Source organism: Mixophyes fleayi, chromosome 5 (assembly GCF_038048845.1).
Source record: "Mixophyes fleayi isolate aMixFle1 chromosome 5, aMixFle1.hap1, whole genome shotgun sequence".
Classification (NCBI taxonomy): Eukaryota; Metazoa; Chordata; class Amphibia; order Anura; family Limnodynastidae; genus Mixophyes; species Mixophyes fleayi.
This window is the reverse complement of record NC_134406.1, coordinates 101,701,343-101,727,661: the sequence shown is the minus strand read 5'-3', so window position 1 is coordinate 101,727,661 and position 26,319 is coordinate 101,701,343. Positions and strand designations below refer to the sequence as shown.

General features: G+C 40.2%; 1 protein-coding gene across 1 annotated transcript in view; it reads left to right on the top strand.

The window, feature by feature from the left end:
* Positions 1-26,319, top strand: part of ITGA9 (integrin subunit alpha 9) — a 329,646-nt gene that overhangs the window by 124,331 nt on the left and 178,996 nt on the right. The window contains exons 10-13 of the mRNA XM_075212608.1: positions 5,027-5,132; positions 8,416-8,510; positions 9,911-10,001; positions 11,711-11,756. Of these exons, the coding sequence (XP_075068709.1) occupies positions 5,027-5,132; positions 8,416-8,510; positions 9,911-10,001; positions 11,711-11,756 (338 nt within the window). The remainder of the gene's footprint in view (positions 1-5,026; positions 5,133-8,415; positions 8,511-9,910; positions 10,002-11,710; positions 11,757-26,319) is intronic.

The window sequence follows — 26,319 nt, the reverse complement described above, 5'->3', positions numbered from 1 at the left end:
CAATGTTGAGCCGGATACATCTATGCTAGCCATCACCACTATTGGCTTGTAACTTACATTAGGGATCAAGCACCCGCACGTTTCTCACCTCCTAGCAGGCGCATATGTGTCTGAGTCTCAGTCTACATAAGTTGCATTTGCTTCAACGTGCCTTTACACTTCTCCTCCTTCCCCCATCGTCACTTCAGTTGTAAAGATCCGCAAGCATTCTTAAGCGCAAGATGTGTCTCGGTCTACATAAGGCTACTAGTGCTTCGTTGGCATACGCAGAAGTAAAAAAGCGTATTATGCACAGAAAACGCAGTTTGCATTCAACTGTACTTGAGCCACTCAGTTTTATTGGAGGATTGGAAGTGTTATTACTATACTGTTGCCTCTGACATCATCTATGTCAGTGGCGGAACTACCAATGGTGCAGCAGGTGCGGTGCAGCTGGGCCCATATAGATAATGGGACTCGCTGCACGAGGAACTAGCAATCTGTGGGCCCCGGATCTCTCCTCCCCGCCTTCCTGCACCGGGGCCCACAGCTCGCTAGTTCCACCTCTGATCTATGTCATATGAGAAAGAAAATCCTATCAGATTATTATCCAAAAAATGTATGTGCTCAAAACCAGCCACGAATGTATCATTCACAGTAAACATTTTACATGTTCAACTTTAGTCAGTGATATTGTAACTGTAACAATTAGTAGACACAATAATAATAAGCCTGTGACTACAACGCCAAAAAAAATGGTGTCAGGGATCCTCCTAAAATTTGGGGTTTGCACTGAAAATAGCATGAACTCCATTGTAATACATATGATTATTAGGTGATGGGAAGTATTCATTAAAAATCTAAACAAGTTTTATTGTGTTTTCTACTTAATCAATTGATTTTAGCTTTGGCGTACACTTTTTATTCCATACATTGTCAGTAGTACAGTGAGTATTATAAATATGTATGCTTACAGATAAAGAGCTGCTAGTGCTAATAGAAAATATGTTCATGATTTTACTGACTCCTTAAAATCACAGCTCCATGGCTCTTCCTTCTCCAGGAATACATTTAAGGGGATTGAATCCCCTCCTCTCTGACCGCCTCACTGTTGATTTCCCTTTGACATAAATCTATTTTACTTGCAGACGTATAGTCATTTCCTAGAATTTACAGACTTTGTAATCCAGCATAACATTTGGCAGTGTTTCAGCTATTGCGGGTCTTTTATTCATATGAGTGTTCCTTAGAAATTGAGTAGAAGGGCAAATCATGGATGTATTCGAGCCCTCTGTGCCAGCTGGAAATAGAAGATATTTCAATAACTACTTCTCCAGTAAACCAATTAAACTAATTAAGTTTCTAGTATCTTTCATTTTGCAGAATCTAAACATTGTTTCCATATTTTGTCACATAGACAGTATGATGTAAGGGAATGGAAGATATCAGATGCTAAATGAACATAGCACCACAAATTTATACATTTATAAAAATGTTAATAAAATTTATTATCCATGATTTATTAAATGCCATCACGGTCCAAATTGTGTACAATAAGAGAAGTCGCAAAATGACGAAAAATATTCACATAAACATAAATATTTTTGGTGCTCCTGCACTGTAGGTTTAAAGAACCTGGATCATTAGAGCTTAATATAAAGCAGTATGGCAGGAATTTCCAATAATCAGTGTGCTGGGACACAGTTGTTTGTCAGCATAAGAGGCTGATGCAATATACTGAGGGTTATGAATATGTATGCAAAGAGCATGATAAGTATATAGTATTTCATTAAAAAAAAGATCGTCAAGTTTTGACTTGTGGTTTTGTTTTACAAACTCATATTTATGGTTTTGTGTATTACAATAATAATGGTTTGTTCCCCCCCCCAAAAAAAAAATAAGATTAACCTAGGTGTCACATTATCAAAATTGAAGCGACTTTCACTGGATAAGAACAGGATTGCAGTAGAATGGTCATTAGACCCCTATTGAAATTTGTAGGTCGAAATTTTTGGCTTACTTTCACAGTTTGCTTTTGAGGTTTGCTGTTTGCGTTTCAGTTTTTCCATTCGCTTTCAAAGTTTGTTATTTACGTTCGAGGCTTGCCGTTTATGTTGAATTTATTGTCTTTCACTTTTTTCTGGTGTATCAATTTTAACTCAAACGTGTTGGACCATGGTTGAACAGTCTAAGATAAACTGATACCTAGGTGAGCAAGTGTAAAAAATATTTCTTTTGTATTTTAGAATTGTATTTTGTTAAACTTAATAAGGTCTTAATTGATTTCATGCGCTCTATTATTCCCCTGTTTGGAATTAAGAATAACATGTTTGTGCAATATTGAAGATGAAGCTGTGTTACAGGTAGAGATGCTCACATTATGGAACCGGTTCGAAATTTGATTGCAGTACATGTTTCAATTTACATTTAAGGTTCATCATTTGTGTGCAGTGCTGCAAATTTGCATTTTTCGAGTGCATTAAAATTAGTGTTTTTTTAAAAAATATTTTCAAATGCAATCAAAATAATAACCCCGTTCAAATTTGAGGTTTGCAGTTTGCAATAAATTTGTTAACCAATTCTAAAATTCTTTTCGAAGTTTAGAATGAATTTGCCAAACTAGTTTGAGCATCTTTAGTTACAGATTTTAATTCAAACAATACATATTTGTCATCTCTGTCCTATTTAGTACGTGTACTTATTTGTTTGGATGCATGGATTTGTGAATGTTGCATTTCAGCTGGATGTGGTTGCACAGTTAGCAAGGTCCATGTTCAACCTATTCTTATATGTTATAATAGTGTTTGTCCAGGGCAATGCAAAACAATACCCAGTAAGGCAGCTGCCAATTTATTTTTGCAGTGGGAAAAATTCCTCCCTGACCCCATAATTTTCTTTCAATTGGATACATTCCCTTGGTGAACCACACCAAGCTGCACTCTAATAACTGTAACAGGGGATACCATTTCTTGTAAGAACGGCATCCAATCCATTTTAAAATCCATATAATGTATTGGTCATCACCACCTCCTTTGGCATTTTGTAATCTGACTACACTTACAGCAAAGAACCGCTTCATTCCTTTGTCCATGCTAATGATGAAAGCCTCTATCTCCTAGTCTAAATGGATGTATCCCTTATCAGGTATGAAAGGCTTAGTCGAGAATTCTTTGGAAATATTTATACATACCTCTATGGCACATTTATGGCAATATAAACAAGACTAATTTGCCTAGTCTCTTTAATAATGCAGCCCCTCTATTACCTTAATAAATTAATTAGCCTGCCATTGAAAACTTTCATGTTCTGCTGCCCTTGTTGACAGTTCCCCAAAACTGTCTTGATATTTGAACTGTGGCTTTAGAGCTGTAAAATTATGTTTCCATTGAGTCTAACTACTTCCCTTTGGTTCATTGCTTTCATTCAAGTATATCACTCTCAACGTAAGTGAAATGTATGTTGTGATTTTATGGTGAAAAAAGTTTTTTTGTTTAGCAGTTGCACAACAGTTAAACAGACAGAAAGTGTTTTGCCTGTATAAGGACAAAGTATATGCCTACACTCTGTAACCACACCTACTGAGGTATTCCTGTGAGAGAAAAGCAGAAATGATGAAGACAGTTTTCTGACTGTATAAGGAAAGATGTAATTTATATAATGTGTAACCACACCTATTGTTGTATATATTTGAGTGAAAAATGGGTGTTTATAAGACAAGACATTTTCTGGCTGTGTAAGTATAAAGTATATTCTTAGAGAGTGTAATCACACCCACTGCAGTATATATTTGAGTGAAAAATGAGTGGACAAATTGATTTGTAATAGGCAGAGTTTTGAAGAAATCAAGATTTATGAGACACTGAGAAGTGTTTCTTCTTTCATACAACTAGAAATAATGAATGTGGAACTGGCTACAGGCATCTCTTTCTAATGTTATGGTCATGTTTACTTCATGTGGTTACTTACCTGCTCTTACTAAGTAATTAATGTTTGGATAAAGCATGTCTCTGAAAAATAGTATCGCTTTTTGACTAATGATCTCTAAAAGACCTACTGGGGGAGACTTACAAATGAGCAGTATGTGCAAGTCAAGGTAATATCTATTTGGTAGCGATTGGTTTCTAATTTGCTTTGCATCTATGTTAATAAATGGCCGAAACTACAAATTGCTTTTAGAATAATCAATGTTTCAATATAATTATCTAATACTTATAATCTTACTCTATTTCTTATGCAAAAGTTCCAAATGTAATAAAGGCAGTCCCAATTTCCCTAGACCCTCATTATTAATTAAACCTTCCATTTAGCGAAACATTAGTAATGATTCCAAAGTGGTAGGAGGTTGGATATCTACACTTTTGCACACCTTCAGATTTATCCACCTCTTTCACTTCTAGGCGAACTTCTAGTTTGCCAAGACATCTCCGAGATACTTACTGACCATGTCTGTGTGTATGACATGATAACTTAGCATGAACAATTTGCAATTTTGTAATTTTCTGAATAATGGATAAAATGTCCCATGTCTAGCAAAATGTAGCTATTAACAGGAATGGTCTGTATTGTAGATAAGACCCAAGCAGTCTTATGTACTCTACTGCATATTTCTGATCCATAGGTAGAGAGTCATGGAAATGTAGCTCAATAATAGTTTGAGTGCTAGAGATCGTCCATCCTATTTCTCAATAATAGTCCCATCCTATTTCTTAATAATAGTCATGAAATATCATGTTTTACTTAGTTCTGTATCTTGAGCTGGCCTCTGTCCTTTTTATGATGTATAAAACAATATCAGTTCCCTTTACACTCAGTATGAATGTCACATTTATGTGTCTTATTGTAATCGGTCTCAAAGTTTTGTCACTGCCATGTAGAGAAAAACTTGCCTGTACGCTGAAAGCACAACAGTGTTAGGAAGCTTATTCTGTTCTCAGGTGTTTCCTGAACAGTGTGTGAAACCAAGTAATCTTCCAGCGGGATATCCATCTATTAACTGATTCTCTGTTTCTCTGTTTTCTAAAGCTCATTTACGCTTCCTGTTTTCTAGGGTGTAATGGACGAACAGATTGTGCTGAATGGAGACAATGCATACAATGCACACTTTGGGGAAAGCATGGCCAACCTTGGGGATATTGATGATGATGGTTACCCAGGTAAGCAGCCAATGTTGCAAACACACTTTTTTCTTTATTAAACAAAGCAGAAGTGGAAGTTGCTCAATCAATTTATAGGTTCATAGCAGGTGCTTGAAAGGGTGGGGTTATCTAGAAAGGAACAAACACAGCGAAAAATCCCCCAGCACAGGAGCTGCTATTTCTACTAACAATCCAGAAGTCTCTGTTGCACACATTTGCAAATGTATGGTAAGCCATCCGCCACTTCACGGCTCTTCTACGTTTCCACATTTTCTTTATTGTAATGGAGAAGAAGGGTCATATAGTACAACAATACAATTACTGGTATATCAGCAGAAACGATTAGAAGCAGTACTCTGTTATCTGCCACTTGATCCGTTTATGAGGCAAATAAGACATATATTCTTAAAAATGGGAAACAGAGATGGCGCTATTAATCACTGTTCTCTATTCAATGTTATATATCAACAGGAAGAAATTTAAAACATAAATGGTGATGACCAATATGTAGTCTGTGTATACTTGTGAGCAGTTCAGCAAGGATCCAAAAATTCTGTGATGTCAAAATCCCTCAAAGTTTCCTCTCAAGGGATGTATAAAAGCAAACAAACAAAATCTGTAACACTGTAAAATAAGGAACACTCATACATGTATTCCAAATAAATGCTTCACAATTAGTATAGTGAATATGTCCAATTCCAATTGTCAACACCACGTGAATCACTCCACACCCTCTTGTGAGAGCACTTACAAACTTTTAGTTATGCATCAGCATTGTATATAGCTCTTATTGCTCCCTCATGGAGCTCGTAGATGGAATCCTCCACTCTGATTTCCTTACTCCCAAACTAGGAAGAAAATACCACCAATAGTGTATTATCTTTTAACATTTATTGGAATAAAAATGAACAGTACTTTAAAAACAAAAGTTGATCCCCAGATGGAAAATCCGCCACACATATGAGGGTGGACTCTTACCCTAATGTCGATGTATATGCGCATATGGAAATATAAATCCCACAATGGTACCTGGGTAGCCGGCTATATCTTCCACAAATATCAGGGAAAGATCTCCAGTCCTCTCTGTGTGCAATCCCCAGCTGTCACTCCAATGTGTTTCAATTAAAACAATCTTTATCAAGGCATATGAGATCTGACAATATGTACAATCTTTTTTTTTTTTTTTTTCTTTAAAAACTTTAACTGATCATGATACAGGTGCCACATTGCTCCTAATCAACTTGTTTTTATCTTAAAAATATATAGAGTTCACATTTCTTGTAAAAATAAATAAACTTTATAACCTTATAATAATGATTTGTGTCCTGCAGCTAACCATTTGTATGCATATAGTTTGAAGGAAACAACAGGGTTAGAGGTAATTGTAAAACACCTTGAGAACTTAATTAACATGATCCACTTCCTTAATCTTAGTAGACCAATTCTCTTATGAACACTGATTCTATCATAATAAATGGTATTCCTACACCATTGATAAGGACATGACTAAACCTTTTAAAATCTGTGAAACTAATCCCCCATGAAATATCCATGTGATTAATAGTGCTATCTCTGTTTCCCATTTTTTGAGAATGGAAGTGTCCTATAAGTTTTACCAAAAGTTCTATAATTTTGCTTATAATTGTATACATAATTATATTGTACCACATTTGCAATTGATCTTCTGTCATAAGATTGCAGATAATTATTTAATAAGAACATGCTTGAAAATCCTTGTATACTAATACCCCAGTCCTTTGGCTCCTACTTCAATATCACCCCCATCTTCTGCTGTAGAGCCTACCTCAGCAGCCTAATCCTAACACAATCTGCAGCTTAAACCTGACCACCTTCACTCTGCAGCCTAACCTTAGCCCACTTCTCACAGCCTATCACTAGCTCAGGGTGTGGCTAGCCTGACACAATAACTGAAGTTGTGCCATTCTCATCAGTTACACAGGCTATGTAAACATTTATATATGCTTTATGGCGCTTTAACTTACAAATATTGTAAAAGTAATTCTTGTTAGATCTACCAAGTAGGTAATTACCAAGAATGTATAATTTGCAGTTTTAGCATTAATTACTTTGGTTTACAGTCCTCCCTCCCTCAAAAGTTGCTGCCTTAGGCAGCTGGCCCTATCCTCAGCCACTAGTTTAATGTAATATCACTCTTTTCAATGCAGTTAACATGTTTAGGATGGTGGCAATAGATATTTTGTTACTGACATCCTCGTTCCACACAACAAGCAGAGCTGTGGGTATCCACAGTTTTGAGACTTACCCCAGTGAAATAGTTCCTGGTTGTCAGTCCAGAAATAGGAATTGATGGAGCAAAGGAAGGAATGAATCCCAGGCCTGGAACTCCACAGGTCTGCTAGTACAGGATGTGAGGGGTACTTCAGCAAGAGAATAAAACTGAAAAAAGATGATTTTTTTTAGAATGGAATTATCCTGTATTTAGCAGATAATAAAGAGACTTGAATGGATAATGGGTGATATGAATGAATGAAGCCCAGTGTGATTTATTTCCCATATAAATATTCAAATAGAACAATACATACAGTTTTGGTTGATAATGGCCCATTTCCGTTCAGGTGTCAATGTATCCTACCTGCAGTTCACAGAGATTAATTCTTGATCATAATCACAGTCTAAATATCAGCATTTGTATTTAATTTCGGAATATTTTACTTTTATTGATTGTGCCTTTGCACATATAAAGGATTGCTTTAGTAAAATTGAGATAAGGTTTTGGTTTCCTGAGAACATGTAAGTAGAAATTCAGCACAGAAAGGCATGAAGCTTTTTACTTGCTTATCAATGCCGCTGGCTTCTTTCATATACAGATATACTTGTGTGATGAGAGTGTTGAGCTCATCGTTTCAATGTAACACACATTTCATTCTAGTTGGACAGGCCTTTCATCAGCCATGCCACTTAAATCTCTTACATAGATATAAAACTATATAGATGAATTGTGTGAGCATTAGACAAATGGTGAGGAATGTTAAAAAGATAAAAAAAACAGCATAGCTCCCTAACAAATGTAGGTACATCATGATGTTACTCTCCCTACCACAACTACGGGGGATTTAGCTAGTTACCTCAATGGTTCACAATAAAGGTAATCAGAGTACATATATTATGCAGAACGTTGTCATATATGGTAATATGCATTATGGTGTACTGTGTAACCCCAGGAGAGCTAGAACTTTGAGAGGAACGAGCTTGTGCAATAGGTCCTTAGAAAATAACCATCTGGTAAATACTGCTATTTACAGAATTGTTTTGGTTTTAGATGTTGCGATTGGAGCTCCAAAAGAAGATGATTATGCAGGAGCTGTTTACATATATCATGGTGATGCGGATGGGATTGTTCCTCAGTATTCAATGGTTGGTGTGTTATTTTATCTTCTGAATTGAGTACTTAAGTACTATTGCATATAAGTAATATGCATTATATGTAATATTTTAATTCATTATACAACAGATTAAATCTTGCATATGACATAACGCCACAATTTCCTGAGACAGTACTATGTTGTTGTTTTCATGGCAGTCCCTCTTTTTCAGAATCAACCAATTACAAAGTGTAATTTATCTTCTTTTTATGTTAAAGGAAATGTCCACATAAATATTTTTCTATCAGTCAATTGGTAATAATATGTATTTTAAACATATTTATTATTTTTTATAACTCAAAAACAAAATGTGAAAGTGTTAGTTGTTATTCGAAGCACTTAAGCCTGTTAAGGCATTGCATTGGCATTTTTTAAATACTAGCAGAAATACGAATTAAAACACATGCCATGTGCAAATGCATTTCACCTGCACTTGGTATTAGTGCTTAGAGCTCACTGTAGGCTTTCTCAATGGAATACCTTCAGTCAACATGTGGATAAAACAGGATGCGTTTTGAAAACTGGAACACAAAGAAAATGCAGCCACAATGCTAGCAACAGCGGTAGTGGGTTTGGTGACACTAGAAACAATAGTTTCTAATGTCATATCCGTAAACATGTGTTTTACCAGCAATAAACATGCTAGTAAAATGCAAGTAATAACACCTGTGGGTATCACGTCTATATGTTTTGTAGAGAACTACAACATTGTTACAACAATGTAAAAAGGGGACAGTAGCCTTGGTTGTCTGTCATGTTCTGTTGCAGTGAATAGAGAAAGAAGAGAGAGGTATGAGAGATCTCTACTATTTATCTATTTTTTGCAAACTGCATTGAGGTGATATGAAAGCTAAGAAAATAGCTTTAAAATGCGCTTATTTTTGTACCAGTGGACATCAGAAAAGATAATGGACATGTTTTGTAAGTTATTGCTAGCAATTTGGGATCTACATTTTGAATACAAATTCAGTGATAAATTCCCTTTTAAAATTTACTAAGGGGAATTTTAAATAATAAAGCTAATTATATTTTAACCAAATTCAGTGACCATATCATGTATGCAGGTTGTATTGCACCTACAGTTGTGTGACATGTAATGATGCAGCTACTCAACAGCAACATATCCCTTGCAATTATTAAACAAAGTTCACAATTGTGTTAATGATGAAAGCCCTTTTTAGATGAAAAAGTGGAGAGTCTACCTTTTCATCAGCATTATCATAACAGAATTTGAACTCAATTGATGTCAATCGTCCGTTCATTTTAATAATCTGCAATGAAAACAGAGTGATGATGATGTTCTAGATTAGTATATATTGTGCTTCTTGAGCATACTGTTATGACATCACAAGTATCAGGATTACTCACTTACTTGTAATCATTGTAATTCAGCGGCTATCTGGAAGAAAAATCAACCCGGCTTTGAGAATGTTTGGACAGTCAATTTCTGGAGGTATTGATATGGACAAAAATGGCTATGTAGGTAAGTTAGGAAGATTGGAACAGTCATTTAAATTTTATGTATTTATATTACGAATATATTATACCTGTATTAAACAATCCAACTACACAAAGCCTTGCAGTTATTATAATGTATTATAGATGGCCACAGTATGAAATCATTACTCTTTACTCCAGTGTTAATGAACTCTCCAGATAGAAACTGTATTTAGTGTAGAGAAATATGCATATTTCTGCTTGATTATAGATTTCAAGGAGCTTTGTAACAAAATCGTAGACCGGGTTGCAAAACTTTAATAACTGTTTAAGGATTTGTATTCCAACAATTACATACCAGTCTAAGCAAATGATTCCTTTGCTGAATTCCTAGATGACATGATATTTGTCTGTTGTGTTTGAAGGCATTTTTCATTTGACAATAATAAAACACTCATTAATTTAATTTGTACATCTGCAGACAGATATCTTGGACATGAAGAACACACCGATTTTCTGTTTGCTAAAGTTTATTCGGGTGGCAAATAATTAGGAGCACAGAACATTAACAAAGACCATTTATGGCATGATACAGTATGAGGTGGATAGGTTTAGACAAATGCTCTTGTACTGCAATCTAAGAAGTCTTATGCAAATGACAACCCTTTCATCCTATTTACCACACTGTGATATGGTATTTCTTTACGGTGTATTAATGTGGATAAAGTAAATGATTTGTCATGCACTAGTAAGTGTGTTATTTAATTCTAGTGTGGAACTGGGATGTATAAGAGGCATGTTTTGATTTGGTACAATACATAACAATTACCTTCATCTACGTTTCATATACCTGTGTTGTAAAGCTGTTTAATGTTCCATTAGTATGACCTAGTGTAATACATTATATACACATGTCACAGAAGCATCTACACTCAGCTATTAGGAGAGCCTGGAAACTTTCCATTACTCCCTGTTATTTATAAGCTGTGCCACACAAGAATTTTTCTGTTAACATCCTGACATGAATGGAGAACAATGGCTTACTTAGCAGCTATAAAATAAAAACTGAGATAATTTAAGAATTGTGTATTTTATTAGTTACAAGTGGTCATAAGCAGGAATGATGTCGGTGGTTAACCAATCTGCTTTTAGCTGTGATCGGTATAGTGCAAGCTAGATAGCAAAAGTGAATGTCTGATTGGTTGCTATCAATTTCTAATTATTAGTCCCCTGCTATTCATTTCTAATTAATCCCCATTGTCTTTAAAACAGCACTACCACCTATGTAAAAGACTGTACTAAGTGACCCTCTCCCTATCCGAAGCCCAGGGCTGCTACATGCTGCTGGTTTTCCATTGGCTCTCCTTGTTATGACAAATCAGTTTAGTTCACTTTAGTTCAGCAATCATTTTAATTCACATCTTGGATGTGAGTGAGTGGTCCAATCACAAGCAACATATCTTTAAAGTGGAGGTGAAAAAAGACCTTTGGGAAAAAATTGCTTTGAAAAAAAATATATATTTTTTTGGAGGATAAGAATTTAAGTTAACTCCTGTATGTATATGACAATTTGTTAAAAATAATATAGCTATGTTATTCTCCCAGGATGGCTGTGACTTACATTCTCCAGTTGAACCCATTGCACCATAGGATTTGGTTGGGAGACTAATACGATATTTAGCAGCCTGATGAGGTCAAGTGTCCTATATCTTACAGCATTACACATCTTTTATGGCTGATCATTTGTTCTTTCAGATCTGACCATTGGGGCTTTTATGTCAGACAGTGTGGTGCTACTAAGGTGAGAAGCATTCCAATAAATATATGCATGCTATTTTGTTTCTTAATCTCTAAACTATGTAAGATCAGTCATTTTTGTGTCTCCCCTACACTTATCTAATCCATACCATCAACCACAGATTCTGCGCAACTGCGTCATGTTACAGCTAAACTACATACAGGATTTTAATGCAAGCACAGTTGTACAGTTGTATTTACATATAAGGAAGTATGCAGTAGTAATTGCATGAAATACACCACAAAAGAGACACCAGCAAACATAGGGTGTGTGGCCTAGGCAGGGGGTATTTGTTAGAAATTGAGTGTCCCGTAAACTATGATGGATGACTTACCAATGCAGTTTCCACCCCTTTAACTTCTGTATTTGTGTCGAATATGAGCACAATGGTGACCAGGATAAACACCAGACTACATTTGACCAACCTTGTATGGTCAGTAGCCAGGGCCGTCTTTCTCATTGGGCACAATGGGCAGGTGCCCGGGGGCCCTGCAGCCCAGAGGGGCCCGTCAGAGGCAGCAAAAAAAAAAAAAAACCTGAAAAAAAAAGAAGACAATACTTACCTTGTGGTCAGCTTTCGATCCGGCTCCCTCCCTGGTCTCCTCCTCCGTGCTGCGCTCGCAGTGCATGTCGGGCGTGATGTCATCACGCCCGCCGACATCCATTGCGGAGCGCGACGGAGGAGCAGACCAGGGAGGGAGCTGGATCTCCAGCTGACCGCAAGATAAGTATTGGCTTCTTTTTTTTTCAGGTTTTTTTTTTTTTTATTTTGCTGCCTCCGACGGGCCGCCCGGGGCTGCAGGACCTATATATATAAAATCATTTTTTTTTTTTATATATATATATGTATATATAGGGGCCCCGGTGCACTGCTTTGCCCGGGGGCCCAAAATGTTGTTAAGAGGGCCCTGTCAGTAGCACACAAATAACGCATGCATGCCAACTTTCAAAACTTCTCCCCCGGGTGATCCTGGGGGAGAAGCCATGTGACAGGGGGTAGGAGGCCGCGTCAATAGCGGGGGCGGAGCTTATTATCATGATTAAGCCCCAATGCCGTGAATTTCGGCGATTCCGGGAGGTTTGTCTACTCTTCCGGGAGTCCGGGAGGACTCCCCGAAATTAGGGAGCCTCCCGGGAATTCTGGGAGAGTAGACAAATATGACATAACGATTGTGGTTACTGTCTGAATTTTTTTGGCGAGACACTAAGCAGATTTTCTATGCTATCTTTGGAAGTGGGTGGAAGCCAACCTACACAATCATTTCACCAAATTTGGTTAGTAGCCATTAATTATACTACACTATGGGCCTCATGCAGAGTTTGACCTGTGTCTGGGTAGTGTAAAATATGCGTTTCCATAATAAGCTTATGCACAAAAAAATGCATTTTGCGCGTAGTGATGATCATCAGCACTAATTGAATGTTTGCAGATTTGTTTTTCCAGCTGATAGTACTTCATTAGTGTGGCTCTTATGTTATATGAAGTTGTTTACGTCAATTCTCATTACTTAATTCATATTACCATTTGGAATGTGGCAGGATATGATTTTTAAGGGGAAAACCCCAATGTATTTAATTTGTTTTAATTTCATATAATTTAGTTGAATTTCACATAATTTAGTTGAATTGTATTTGTATGTTGTATTTGTGTTTGTACTTATACTTTACATGATAAATGTGACTTTCACATTTATTAATAAGACTGTCCAGACACTGTTCTCTGTTGTGTATATGACACTTCATTACATTATTATATTATGCAGAAATAGGATAATGCGACTTGCACATTTATTACTAACACTGTCAGTCCACATCTCTATGCTTTCTCTATGCTACACTTGTTGCTCTTGATGTAAATCTGGAGTATATGTTAGTGTTGTAGAGCTGGAAGAATCTGGAGATGCATCTGACTGAGCATACGCTTGAAAATATTCTTCTTCTTATGTGTGTGTCTTTTCCTGCTAATGTTTGTGGCGCAAATACATCCATCTCTGCATCCAGCCCTATGTGTGGCCAGACTTCTACTGTAAATACTAATAAGGTGCAGTCAAGATTATTTTGACTAGTGAATGAGGTACATTTGCACACCTTCATTCCAACAAGGGGTGCTCGAATTTGATTATTTTCAATATCCTTATCCTAACTTATAACTCATTAAACATGCTCAGGCTGTTTCCCTAAACCTTTTAGGATGTTATTTTACATTTTGCAATCATGTGCTGTGGTATTGTCTTTGACATTGATTAAAGATTAGACTTGGCCCGAAAAAATGTTCCCCATGCTGCATCTCATGATTATCCACGTGCTTTCAAAAATTCCAATGTCATATTTAAATATTGCTGCAAATAATTTTTTATTTGTCTGTAAAAGTGCATATAAGTAGCACATAAAAAATATGTTATCATAAGGAAAGGTGTATAAGTATGGCAGTGCATTATAAACAAAATAGTAGATACTATACAGATACTAATGCATCCATACATTGAAATAAAGTTGTTTGCAGAATGTCATATATCCATATATTTACTATAAATTAATGGAAAAAAATAGTTGTCCACATTAATAAGTAAACACAATATACATGTAAATTTTCAAATACGGTTTGCATCACCAAGTCTTTTTTTAAGCCATACTTTTACACAATGCCCCATAATTTGTTATATACAGTGGTTGAAGTGAAAATTTAGAAGTGGCGTTATGGAAATATAGAAGTGGTGGTATGGAAAATGTAAGTGAATGAAATTTGATCATTTTACAATGAAGAAAGTAGGAGAAGTCCAGAGTAATAGTCTCTGCATGTACTGAGCTAGTATGCAGCATTTCTGGCATCAATGACCCACTTCTCCTGTTTAGCTACAGACCATTGAATGGTCCCCCATGAACAAGTTACCATTGAGACATGGCGATTAGGTGCCAGGAAGTCTTGAAACTCAACTTGGTGCACTCTCCACTCTTCCCTGGTGTCCTGGAAATACCATGGCTGGATCAGCATAATCCCAGCATCAACTGGGAAACCAGGACAGAAATTTCTCTGTACATTATTGTATGCACATGTGTCTGTCTTTGGAATAGATATCTATTTGCCTTTCTGCTGCCACCTCCCATGTGCCACCTTCCAGTAACCTATCGTGACTTTGTGAACATATTCAGTAAACAAATTTCCTCACACAGACTGCCCGATTAATCTCTTACCTGGGACTCAGATTTTTTGTGAAAAAATATACTCTTTGTCAAAATCTGAGCTGAAGTTGCAGATAAGGTTTTTGTGGGGAAAAAAGATGGTTCCTTACATCCCTGCATTGATTATTGTTCCCTGAATTTGTGTGGAACTGATATGCACTTCTTTTAATCCCAGAATTACTGGAACGATCAGGGAACGCTAAAATCTTCAACAGGCTAGATCCTAGGGGGGCCTATAGCCCTCTGTGGATCATGAGATGTACAGAAGACAGCATTTGTGACCTATTATGGCCATTTTTAATACTGTGTCATGTAGCACCAAGTAGCATGAGTGTTGCAAATGCCAAACGGTATGCCCTTTGACCTTTGCAACACCCCTGCTACTTTTCTTTTTTTAATCATCAATTATTTTTATTGAAAATTTTCTTTGAGATTTGAGGGTACAGAATAAACAAAATAAACAAAAATATATTCCACTACAACATAAAGCCCATAACAACATTTATAGCAAGTATAAATATATGTTGTACGGGGGTTTAATTAGACTGCAGGTTGGAAGTTCAGGAATGGAATTTGGATGAGTTATTGAAGAGCCATAGTCGTCCCTAACATATTCTTGCAATTAAAAACCATTTAGCAGTGGAGAACACAGAGGTAGAATACACCTAATGTCTCCATTTCAAAGCAAAATTTAATTTTGGTTATAATCTTTTTATTAGTGGGATGTAGGGTTTTATTCAATTTAGAGCTATTGCTGCTCTTGTTGCTATAAGAATGTGCCCCAATACATTTATATTATGCTTTAAGATTTGAAGTGGGTAAAGATGTAGAAGCATTAAGTCTGGAGAAGGAGATACTGTTATGTATAGGACCTTAATAGCCAAGTTAAAGACTTCCCTATACAGAGTTTGATTATTGTACATTTCCAAATAATGTGCATAATGTCCCCCAGTCTCAACCCTTTTACTTTTCAACACATGACGTGTTCAGGGGTTTACTGGACCAGATTGTTGTGGCATATTTGGATGTCATCCTGGTTTACTCAAAGTCTCTTTCAGAACATCAAAAACATGTCCGACAACACAATCTCTCTGCTAAGCTGGCAAGTGTTCTTTCCTACAAACATCATTTGAAATCCTGGGTCTCCCTTTTTCTCCACAGGGCTCCTGAGACAATAAAGACAATTGATGACTGGCCTATTCCTAAAGACGATAAGGCAGTTTAACGCTTTATTGACTTCATCAGCTATTATTGGAACTTCTGTTAAATTGAGCTTCAATTATCGTATTTACCTACAAGGCGGTCTCCTACAAATGGTCTGCAGAGGCTTAACATGCCTTCACCACTTTAAATAATTTTTTAAAACGGCCTGTATCACAGCTCTGGTTCTTGCTCATCCCGATCCTACTTTATATTTTGTTGTAGAGGTAGATACGTCAGACAAAGCTATAGGAGTCATTCTGTCCCACAGAATGGGAGAAAAGTTGCTTCTCCATCCTTGCGCTTACTATTCTTGGAAATTACTACTGGCTGAACAAAATTATAGAATCAAGGATTAAGAGCTTCTTGCTGTGAAAGCTAATTTAAAAAAAAAGTGGCAACGCTTGTCTTCACAAACCACATGTTACCTGCTAGCAGTTATAGATATGAATCTCCAGAACACTAGACAGAGGTCTTCACCTATAGTAGCTGCCATTCCCGTAAAGCTTTATATGCTCACAGGTACTCGGATGCCCACAGGTCTTAAGCTCTTACATAGTTGAGGCTATTATGCTGTACCACAGCTGGTGGTTAGGAGGCGGAAGCCAGTATAGGAGCGGATAATCGAAGACAGGCTGCGGTCAGGGGTCCATAGCAGGCAATGTAGTCAGAAACAGGCCAAAAGGTCGGGGCTGGCAGCGGGCAGAGACAATCCAGAAACAATCAGAGGTCAGGGACAAATAGAGATCAAGCAGGGTCATAAAGAAGCCAAGGGTCAGAACAGATATCAAGTCAAAGCAGAGTATCCACAGGGTAAACAGGGGTTAATTCAGAGCAGGTCAGCACATATGCAGGGCAGAGGACGCTATAACCGGCAGGGAGGCTAAGCCCTCGCTGCCTTAAATACTGACACTGGACAATCACAACCTAGGCATCTAATTTGACTAATTATTCCCCCAGGAATGGAATAAATATTTGGTTGGACTTGCGCTCGCACCTGGCTGCTGCAGTGAATGCGTCCTGACCGTCGCCATGCCGACGGCCGGGACAGAGCAGGGCGAAGTGACATCCCTGCAGTTGCCATGACAGCCGGGATACAGATAGAGGAAGCGAGCCGCGGATCGCTGCTGCGCTTCACTGTACACCCACTTGAGGGGGGGTCAAGGAACCCCAACACCCAGGTTTCTTGAAAAATTGTTTGAATAAATTCTTGATAGTTTTTTCAGCATATAGATGTCTCTGCGGAACCCAGGATCGTTCCTCTGGGCCACGACCCTTCCACTGAATTAAGAAATTAAATTGCCCTTGAACTCTCTTGGAGTTAAGAATATTTCTATTGCACATTCCTAGCGTCCATCGATGTTGACTGGCCGAGTTCTCTGAGGTCGGGGATGTCTACAGTTGCTTGAATAGATAACCGGTTTGAGAAGAGAGCAGTGAAATGTGTTAGGAATCTTCAGGGAACGAGGAAGCCTTAGCCTGAAGGCACAGAATTAACTTTTTGATGATGGAGAAAGGTCCAATGAACCTTGGCCCGAGTTTTTTACATGGTTGTCTTAGCCTAATGTTGCAAGTGGTGAGCCAGACATTCTGACCCACTTTGAAGGAACAAGCTCTATGGTGACGATTTTCAAATGTTTTGGAGTGAAAAGAGGCCTGCTTCAAAGCAATATGAGCTGTATTCCAGATAATTTTGAGACTAGTAACTGTAAAGCGTATCTCTGGGAGACCAGAAGGATTGAAAGAAAACAAGGAGTTGGACCTAGGGTGAAAGCCAAAGTTGCAGAAGAACGGAGAGATGCGAGTGGAGGAATGACAGGAGTTGTTATATACAAAACTCCAACCATGGTAATAAGGATGACCAATTGTCATGAAATTCAGAGGTGTACAGCCGTAGAAACTGTTCCAGGGATTGATTAACTCTTTCGGTTTGTCCATTAGACTGTGGATGATATGCTGATGAAAGACTGTTATTAATGCAGAGGAGTCCACAAAAAGATATCCAGAATTGAGCCACAAATTGAGAGCCACGATCAGAGACAAGATCTGTGGGCAGATCATGGAGTCGGAAGATGTGTTGAATAAAGAGTGATGCTAGACTTTGTGCACACGGAAGTCTAGTCAAAGGTATAAAATGAGACATTTTACTAAATCGGTCAACAACTACCTAAATTGTGTTGTGCCCTGCTGAGCACAAAAGGTCCACAATAAAATCCATTGACAGGTGTGTACAGGGTTTCTTAGGGATAGACAATGGCATAAGCTGGCCCGAGGGACAGTTTCGAGGAACCTTGTTTTTTGCACAATTTTCACAGGACAGAACAAAGTCCCTGATATGTGTAGAGAGGAAAGGCCACCAAACCGAGTGTGAGAGAATGTCTATGGTCTTGGAGATACCAGGATGTCCGGCAGTTTTATTCTCATGAGCCTCAGAGAGCACAGTCTTTCTAAGGTGGACTGGGACAAATAGACAACTAGCAGGCGTTTCCGAGGGAACCACCTTCTGAAATCGGCTGAGTGTTACAGCCAAATCTTGGCTCAACCCAGCATGAATGACAGAGGATGGAATGATGGGCAGCGGTTCAGCAACAGGTACATGATGGGAGACAAAATTCCAATATAAGGCATCCGCCTTGATGTTTTTGGATCCAGGTCACTAGGTAATAATGAATCAAAAATGGGTAAAAATAACGCCCACCTTGGTTGTTTAGAATTCAGTCGTTTAGCGGATTCTGTAGGTTCTTATGATCGGTGATGACTAAGACAGTGTGAAGTGCTCCTTCCAGCCAGTGGCGCCACTCCACAAAGGCCCATTTTATGGCCAGAAGCTCCAGATTGCCTACATTGTTATTAACCTCAGCAGTAGAGAATTTCCAAGAGAAGTAGGCACAGGGATGCAAACAATGATCATGAGGTTCCTTCTGCCATAAAACAGCACCAGCGCCTATATTAGAGGCATCTATCTCCAATAGAAAAGGTAAGTCAGTGTTGGGATTTCTCAGGAGCGGAGCAAAGACAAATGTCCCTTTCAGGACCTCAAAAGAAGCTACAGCCTCTGGGGATGAATTACCACGGCCCGCCCCTTTACGGGTAAGAGCAACAATGGAAGCTGCCAGATCTGAGAAAGCATGGATGAATCTTCGGTAGTAATTTGCAAAACCCAAAGAACTCTGAATGGCCTTCAAGTTGGTGGGCCTTACCCAATCCAGGATGGCTTGGACTTTGCTTGGATCCATAGAAAATCCAGTAGAAGAAATTATGTATCCTAAGAACGATACTGTCACGGGCACTAGGAGTCTTTACCCAGGGATCACCAGGTGATAGGCTTACCAGAGCAATATAGGTGGTATTATGGTACTCTGGTAGCAGGGTGATCACGGAACAGAAAATAGCAGATGATGAGATGCTCAGGAAAGTCTATGACTAGCAGCACTGGTAATATGGAGGTAATAATACACGGGGAACTGTATGGACAAAGGACACGTGAAGGTAGTCAGTGGTCTGCGGTAGCAAGTTGTACCACTGCTATAGTGAGGAGGAATTTAACAGAAACGAGGAGGTGATGAGAGTCAGCGGTCTGCGGATAGCAAGTTGTACCGCTGTCTAGAGTGAAGGAATAGAATCCAAGTGGAGGTATCCGGGGAGTCAGTGGTCTGCGTTAGCAAGTTGTACCACTGCTATGTGAAAGGATACTGGAACAAGTGACACAGGGAACAGGGATCAGTGGTCTGCCTCTAGCAAGTTGTACCACTGAATATATATGTGAGGAGGAGCACGGGGAGAGACTGCAACACAGGAGATACACGGGCGCCTTAAACTTGATCCACAATAATATGCACAATATATAAATGACTGAACAGCACTGTAATAATAGAAAGTCTCTTGAGGTAATCCGGCACAAGATAACACAGTCAATGATGGCAGTAGACTCAGCGGATAACAACTCCAGAGAAGAACCAACACAGTCCAGCAAGATATGCAATACACCAGCACAGTCAATGAGAAGTATGCATACCGTGGTTCAGAAGCAGGCTGTCAGACAGGAGTGCAGAGATACCTGAACGGCAGGAGGCCGGCAGGAAGCGAAGTCCCTGGATGGGTGAAGCGGTAGTCAAGTAGATGCAGCGCACAGGTAGGTAGACCAGCAGGGAAACGAATACACAGGAATCAGTAGAGTGTGGAACTGGACTCCTGGAGGACCCTGAAGAATAGCGATGGTCTAGCTGGAAGGTAAGTAGTGAGACACGAATCCAATGCTGACAGGCGGGTAGAGACCAGCGGGAACACAGGAATGCATGGAGAGTGGATCAGCAGTTGAAGGACGAGTAGAGATGAGGAGAAGCGGCAGCAGGACTCTGCGGACACACGGAGGTAGCCAATAGCAACCAGCAGGTGCAGTAACGATGGCACACGGGAGAGCAGAGTTGAGCTGGTACTGATGATCACGGAGAGTAGCGGATAGCAATAGTAGTGGCAGTCTCGAGGAAACACGGGAGAGTTGAGATGAGCTGAAGACTGAAGCGCACAGAGGCAGCGGATAGGAATCAGCCAACAGTCACGATGAAACACAGACGAGTTGCAGGTTGTAGACTGTAGTGCACGGAGGCAGCGGATAGGAATCAGCTAACAGTCCTGATGGAACACAGACGAGTTGCAGGTTGAAGACTGTAGTGCACGGAGGCAGCGGATAGGAATCAGCTAACAGTCACGATGATGCACAGGTGAGTAGATGTAGATTGAAGACTGTAGTGTACGGAGGCAGCGGATAGGAATCAGCTAACAGTCACAATGATATATGATAGAGTTGAAGTGGCTTGAAGACTGTAGTGCACGGAGGCAGCGGATAGGAATCAGCTAACAGTCACGATGATATATGATAGTGTTGAAGTGGCTTGAAGACTGTAGTGCACGGAGGCAGCGGATAGGAATCAGCTAACAGTCACGATGATACACAGGAAGGTAGAAGTGGTATGGGAACCACAGTAGTAGAAGTGGTTTGGAAACCACAGAGGTAGAAGTGGTTTGGAAACCACAGAGGTAGAAGTGGTTTGGAAACCACAGGAATCAGCAGCGCTGAATACACGAGGAAACACAGGAACACCTTCAGAGGCTCATGGGGAATGAGACTCCAAGATCAGGCAACGTGGTATTGACCACAGGTGCTTAATATAGGGAGTGTTGCCTGATCTGCCAATTAAGTTAAAGGAACATACACTGAAGGGTTAGAAAGGGCTGCGCATGCGCAGACCCTCAGGATGGCGGACGGTCACGGTTCCTAAATGTCCGGGAAGAAGCACTCACAGTCCGGTGAGTGACAGTACCCCCCCTTTTAAAGGTGGGCACAGAACGCCTGGAACCGGGCTTGTCCGGATTTTTGGAATAAAACTTCTTCAGAAGAGCTGGAGCATTAAGATCTTCAGCTTTGATCCATGAACGCTCTTCAGGACCAAAGCCCTTCCAATGGACGAGGAAACGGAGAACTCCTCGCGAAATTTTTGCATCCAATACCTCAGTAATCTCGAAATCTTCCTCCTGATGAACTTGAACTGGCTGAGGTGCTGAAGGAGGAGTCGAGAAACGGTTGATGATGAGAGGTTTGAGCAAGGACACATGGAAGGCATTGGAAATCCGAAGATTCTTAGGAAGAAGAAGTTTAACACACACTGGATTGATTACTTGAATGATCCTATATGGACCAATAAAACGAGGAGCGAATTTCATAGATGGAACCTTCAAACGAATATTTTTGGTAGATAACCAGACACGATCTCCAATTTTTAGTGGTGGAATAGCCCGCCTCTTCTTATCTGCGAAAGACTTATATTTGTTAGATGTCTTCTTTAAACAGGTTTTGACCTGAGACCAGCTATTTTTGAAGGTCTGACAAGCAGTCTCCACAGCAGGAACTTGGGTGGGAGGGAGGGCAGGAAATTCCGGAAAAGACGGATGGTGACCGTAGACCACAAAGAATGGAGTTTTGGATGATGACTCATGGTACATGTTGTTATGGGCGAATTCAGCCCAAGGAAGCAATTCTACCCAGTTGTCTTGATTGGCTGAAGAGAACATCCTTATAAAGGTCTCGAGATCTTGATTGACCCGTTCAGTTTGTCCGTTAGATTGCGGATGGTAAGAAGATGAGAGTGCTAATCGTATGCCCAAGGTTTTACAAAGGGCCCGCCAGAATCTGGAAACAAATTGTACTCCTCTATCTGACACAATCTCAGACGGACATCCATGGATACGAAAGATTTCTTTAATGAAATGTTCAGCCAGAGTAGACGAGGAAGGCAAACCAGACAAAGGGACAAAATGAGCCATCTTCGAAAATCTGTCTACCACTACCCAAATAGTATTTTAATTCTTACTAGGTGGCAAATCAGTAACGAAATCCATACTAATATGGGTCCAAGGCTTGGACGGAATGGGTAGTGGTCGCAGCAACCCTGCTGGGGTTCTGCGGAAGGATTTGAACTGAGAACATAAATCACAGGAAGCAATAAACTCTTTGACGTCTCTCCTCATTGAAGGCCACCAGTAACTTCGAGAGAGAATCTCAAGGGTCTTGTGTTCACCGGCGTGTCCAGAAAAACGAGAGGCATGGAACCACGAAAGGATTTTCCTCCTCAGAGTAGGAGGCACGAGGGTCTTCCCAAATGGTAGCATTTTGGTGGACGAAGCAGCCAGCGAGATACATTTGGGGTCTAGAATAGCATGGTTGGGAACCTCTTCAACGTCAGAGGACGTCACAAAAGCTCGAGATAGAGCGTCAGCTTTTTTGTTCTTAGCAGCTGGTTTGAAGGTTATAATTAATTCAAAACGGGAAAAGAAAAGAGACCATCTTGCTTGACGAGGGTTCAAGCATTGAGCAGACTGTAGATATGACAGGTTCTTATGATCCGTGAAAATCGTCACCGGATGGCGAGCTCCTTCCAATAAGTATCTCCACTCCTCTAATGCAGCTTTGATAGCCAGCAACTCCTTGTCCCCGATAGTATAATTTCTCTCTGCAGGCAGGAGACCCCGAGAGTAAAAGGCACAAGGATGGAATTTTTGTTGCTCCGAGCGTTGGGAGAGAATGGCTCCTAAGCCCACATTAGAGGCATCTACTTCTAGGAAGAAGGGAAGTGTCACATCAGGCTGTCGAAGAATGGGAGCAGAGGAGAAGGACTCTTTGAGAATTTGAAAGGCTTGGAGAGCCTCAGATGACCATTGCTTAGTATTAGCCCCTTTACGAGTCAGGGCCACAATAGGAGAGGCAATGGATGAAAAGTCTTGAATGAAGCGTCTATAGTAATTGGCAAAACCTAAAAAACGCTGGATAGCACGAAGAGTAGTTGGCTGGGGCCAATGTAGTACAGCATTCACCTTATCTGGATCCATCTTCAGGCCAACTCCGGAAACTATATACCCCAAGAATGGAATCTGGGGCAACTCGAATGAACATTTTTCTAATTTACAGAACAATGAGTTTTTCCGTAGTCTGGAGAGGACCTCTGCCACATGTTGGTGATGAGAAGGCAGGTCCTGTGAAAAGATCAATATGTCGTCCAGGTAGACAACGACACATACATATAATAAGTCCCGAAAGATCTCATTGATGAAGCCTTGGAAAACAGCGGGGGCATTGCACAACCCGAAAGGCATTACTAGATACTCGTAATGCCCATCTCTGGTGTTAAACGCTGTCTTCCATTCGTCACCGGAACGGATTCTAATTAAATTGTAGGCACCACGAAGATCCAACTTAGTAAAGATCCGAGCTCCCCTGATGCGATCGAATAGCTCAGTGATCAGCGGAATGGGATACCGATTCTTGATAGTAATGGCGTTGAGTCCACGAAAATCTATGCAGGGGCGTAGTGATCCATCCTTCTTTTTAACGAAGAAGAACCCGGCTCCAGCGGGAGAGGTGGAAGGTCGAATAAACCCTCGCTGGAGATTCTCCTGTATGTACTCAGATGTGGCTTGAGTTTCAGGTAAAGAAAGTGGATAGACCCGACCCCTGGGAGGAGTCTTGCCAGGTAGAAGGTCGATCGGACAATCCCAAGAACGATGAGGAGGAAGACGTTCAGACTGAGCTTTATCAAACACATCGGCAAATGAAGCATACTGAGGAGGGAGTCCCGGTGAGGAAGATGAGATGGAAGATTGCTGTACTCTAAGAGGAATAACTTGAGAAAGGCAACGATGATGACATTCAGCTCCCCAAGACGTAACTTGAGGAGTGCGCCAGTCAATCTGGGGAGAGTGACACTGAAGCCATGGAAGGCCTAAGACAATCGGACTTGTCGTAACTGGAAGAATTAAAAACGAAATTTCTTCATGGTGCAGCACACCAATCTGAAGTGTTACTGGAGACGTACTCTGGGTGATGAGACCATTGATGAGACGTGATCCATCTATAGCAGTCACAGTAATCGGTGTTTTTAAAGTAATCACTGGTAGAGACCATTGATTCACTAGGGATTCAGAAATGAAATTTCCTGCTGCTCCAGAATCAATCAATGCCTGTGACTCAAAGGATTTGGTAGCAAAGGAAATCGTAACATCAAAAGCGCAGACTTTTAATTTCCTAGAAGATGGAGAGGACTCCAGGGACCCTAACTTCACCTCTCCAGAACTAGTTAGGGCCTGGCATTTCCCGATTTCTTAGGGCAAGAGCTGAGCATATGTGTGGAATCAGCACAATAGATACAGAGTCTATTCTTGACTCTTCGTTTCCTCTCTTCTAACGATAATTTGGAACGTCCTATCTCCATGGGAATCACAGAAGGTGAAGCTGGACGAAATTGAGGGGTTGAACGAAGAGGTGCTTTAACAGAAGTTGTTTTCTCAGATTCTCTTTCACGAAATCTCATGTCTACACGATGGCAAAGAGAGATCAAATCTTCTAGTGACGAAGGAAGCTCTTGGGTAGTCAGTGCATCTTTAATTTTATCGGAGAGCCCCTGCCAGAAGGCGGCAATTAATGCTTCAGTGTTCCACTGAAGTTCAGAGGCTAAGATCCTAAATTGAATGACGTACTGGCCTACTGTATGAGGACCTTGTCGTAAACGAAGAATGCTGGAAGCAGCGGAGGTCACACGACCTGGTTCATCGAACACACTTCGGAACGTAGAAATGAATTTGGCACTATCTTGTAGTATTGGATCATTTCTCTCCCACAGAGGGGAGGCCCAAGCCAGAGCTTGTCCAGAAAACAATGAGATAAGATAGGCCACTCTGGAACGATGGGTAGAAAAATTTTGAGGTTGGAGCTCAAAATGAACTGAGCTATGGTTAAGGAAACCCCTACAAGTTTTGGGGTCTCCATCGTACTTTGACGGAGTAGGCAGGTGAAGCGTGGAAGCTGTAGACACCTGGGATGGCACTGGGGAAACGGAGGATAGCACAGGAGCTTCAATATTAGCTGTAACAGTCTGTCCAGATGTTCCTTGGGAGGTTAACGATTGGTAACATTGAAGTAACAGCTGTTGGCGAGCATCCTGTTGCTCCACACGGTTGACCAGATGCTGCAGCATCTCCTTGGCTGTAGGTTCCGTATCTGGGTCTGTCATGGCCTGATCTTACTGTCACGGGCACTAGGAGTCTTTACCAAGGGATCACCAGGTGATAGGCTTACCAGAGCAATATAGGTGGTATTATGGTACTCTGGTAGCAGGGTGATCACGGAACAGAAAATAGCAGATGATGAGATGCTCAGGAAAGTCTATGACTAGCAGCACTGGTAATATGGAGGTAATAATACACGAGGAACTGTATGGACAAAGGACACGTGAAGGTAGTCAGTGGTCTGCGGTAGCAAGTTGTACCACTGCTATAGTGAGGAGGAATGTCCAACAGAAACGAGGAGGTGATGAGAGTCAGCGGTCTGCGGATAGCAAGTTGTACCGCTGTCTAGAGTGAAGGAATGGAATCCAAGTGGAGGTATCCGGGGAGTCAGTGGTCTGCGTTAGCAAGTTGTACCACTGCTATGTGAAAGGATACTGGAACAAGTGACACAGGGAACAGGGATCAGTGGTCTGCCTCTAGCAAGTTGTACCACTGAATATATATGTGAGGAGGAGCACGGGGAGAGACTGCAACACAGGAGATACACGGGCGCCTTAAACTTGATCCACAATAATATGCACAATATATAAATGACTGAACAGCACTGTAATAATAGAAAGTCTCTTGAGGT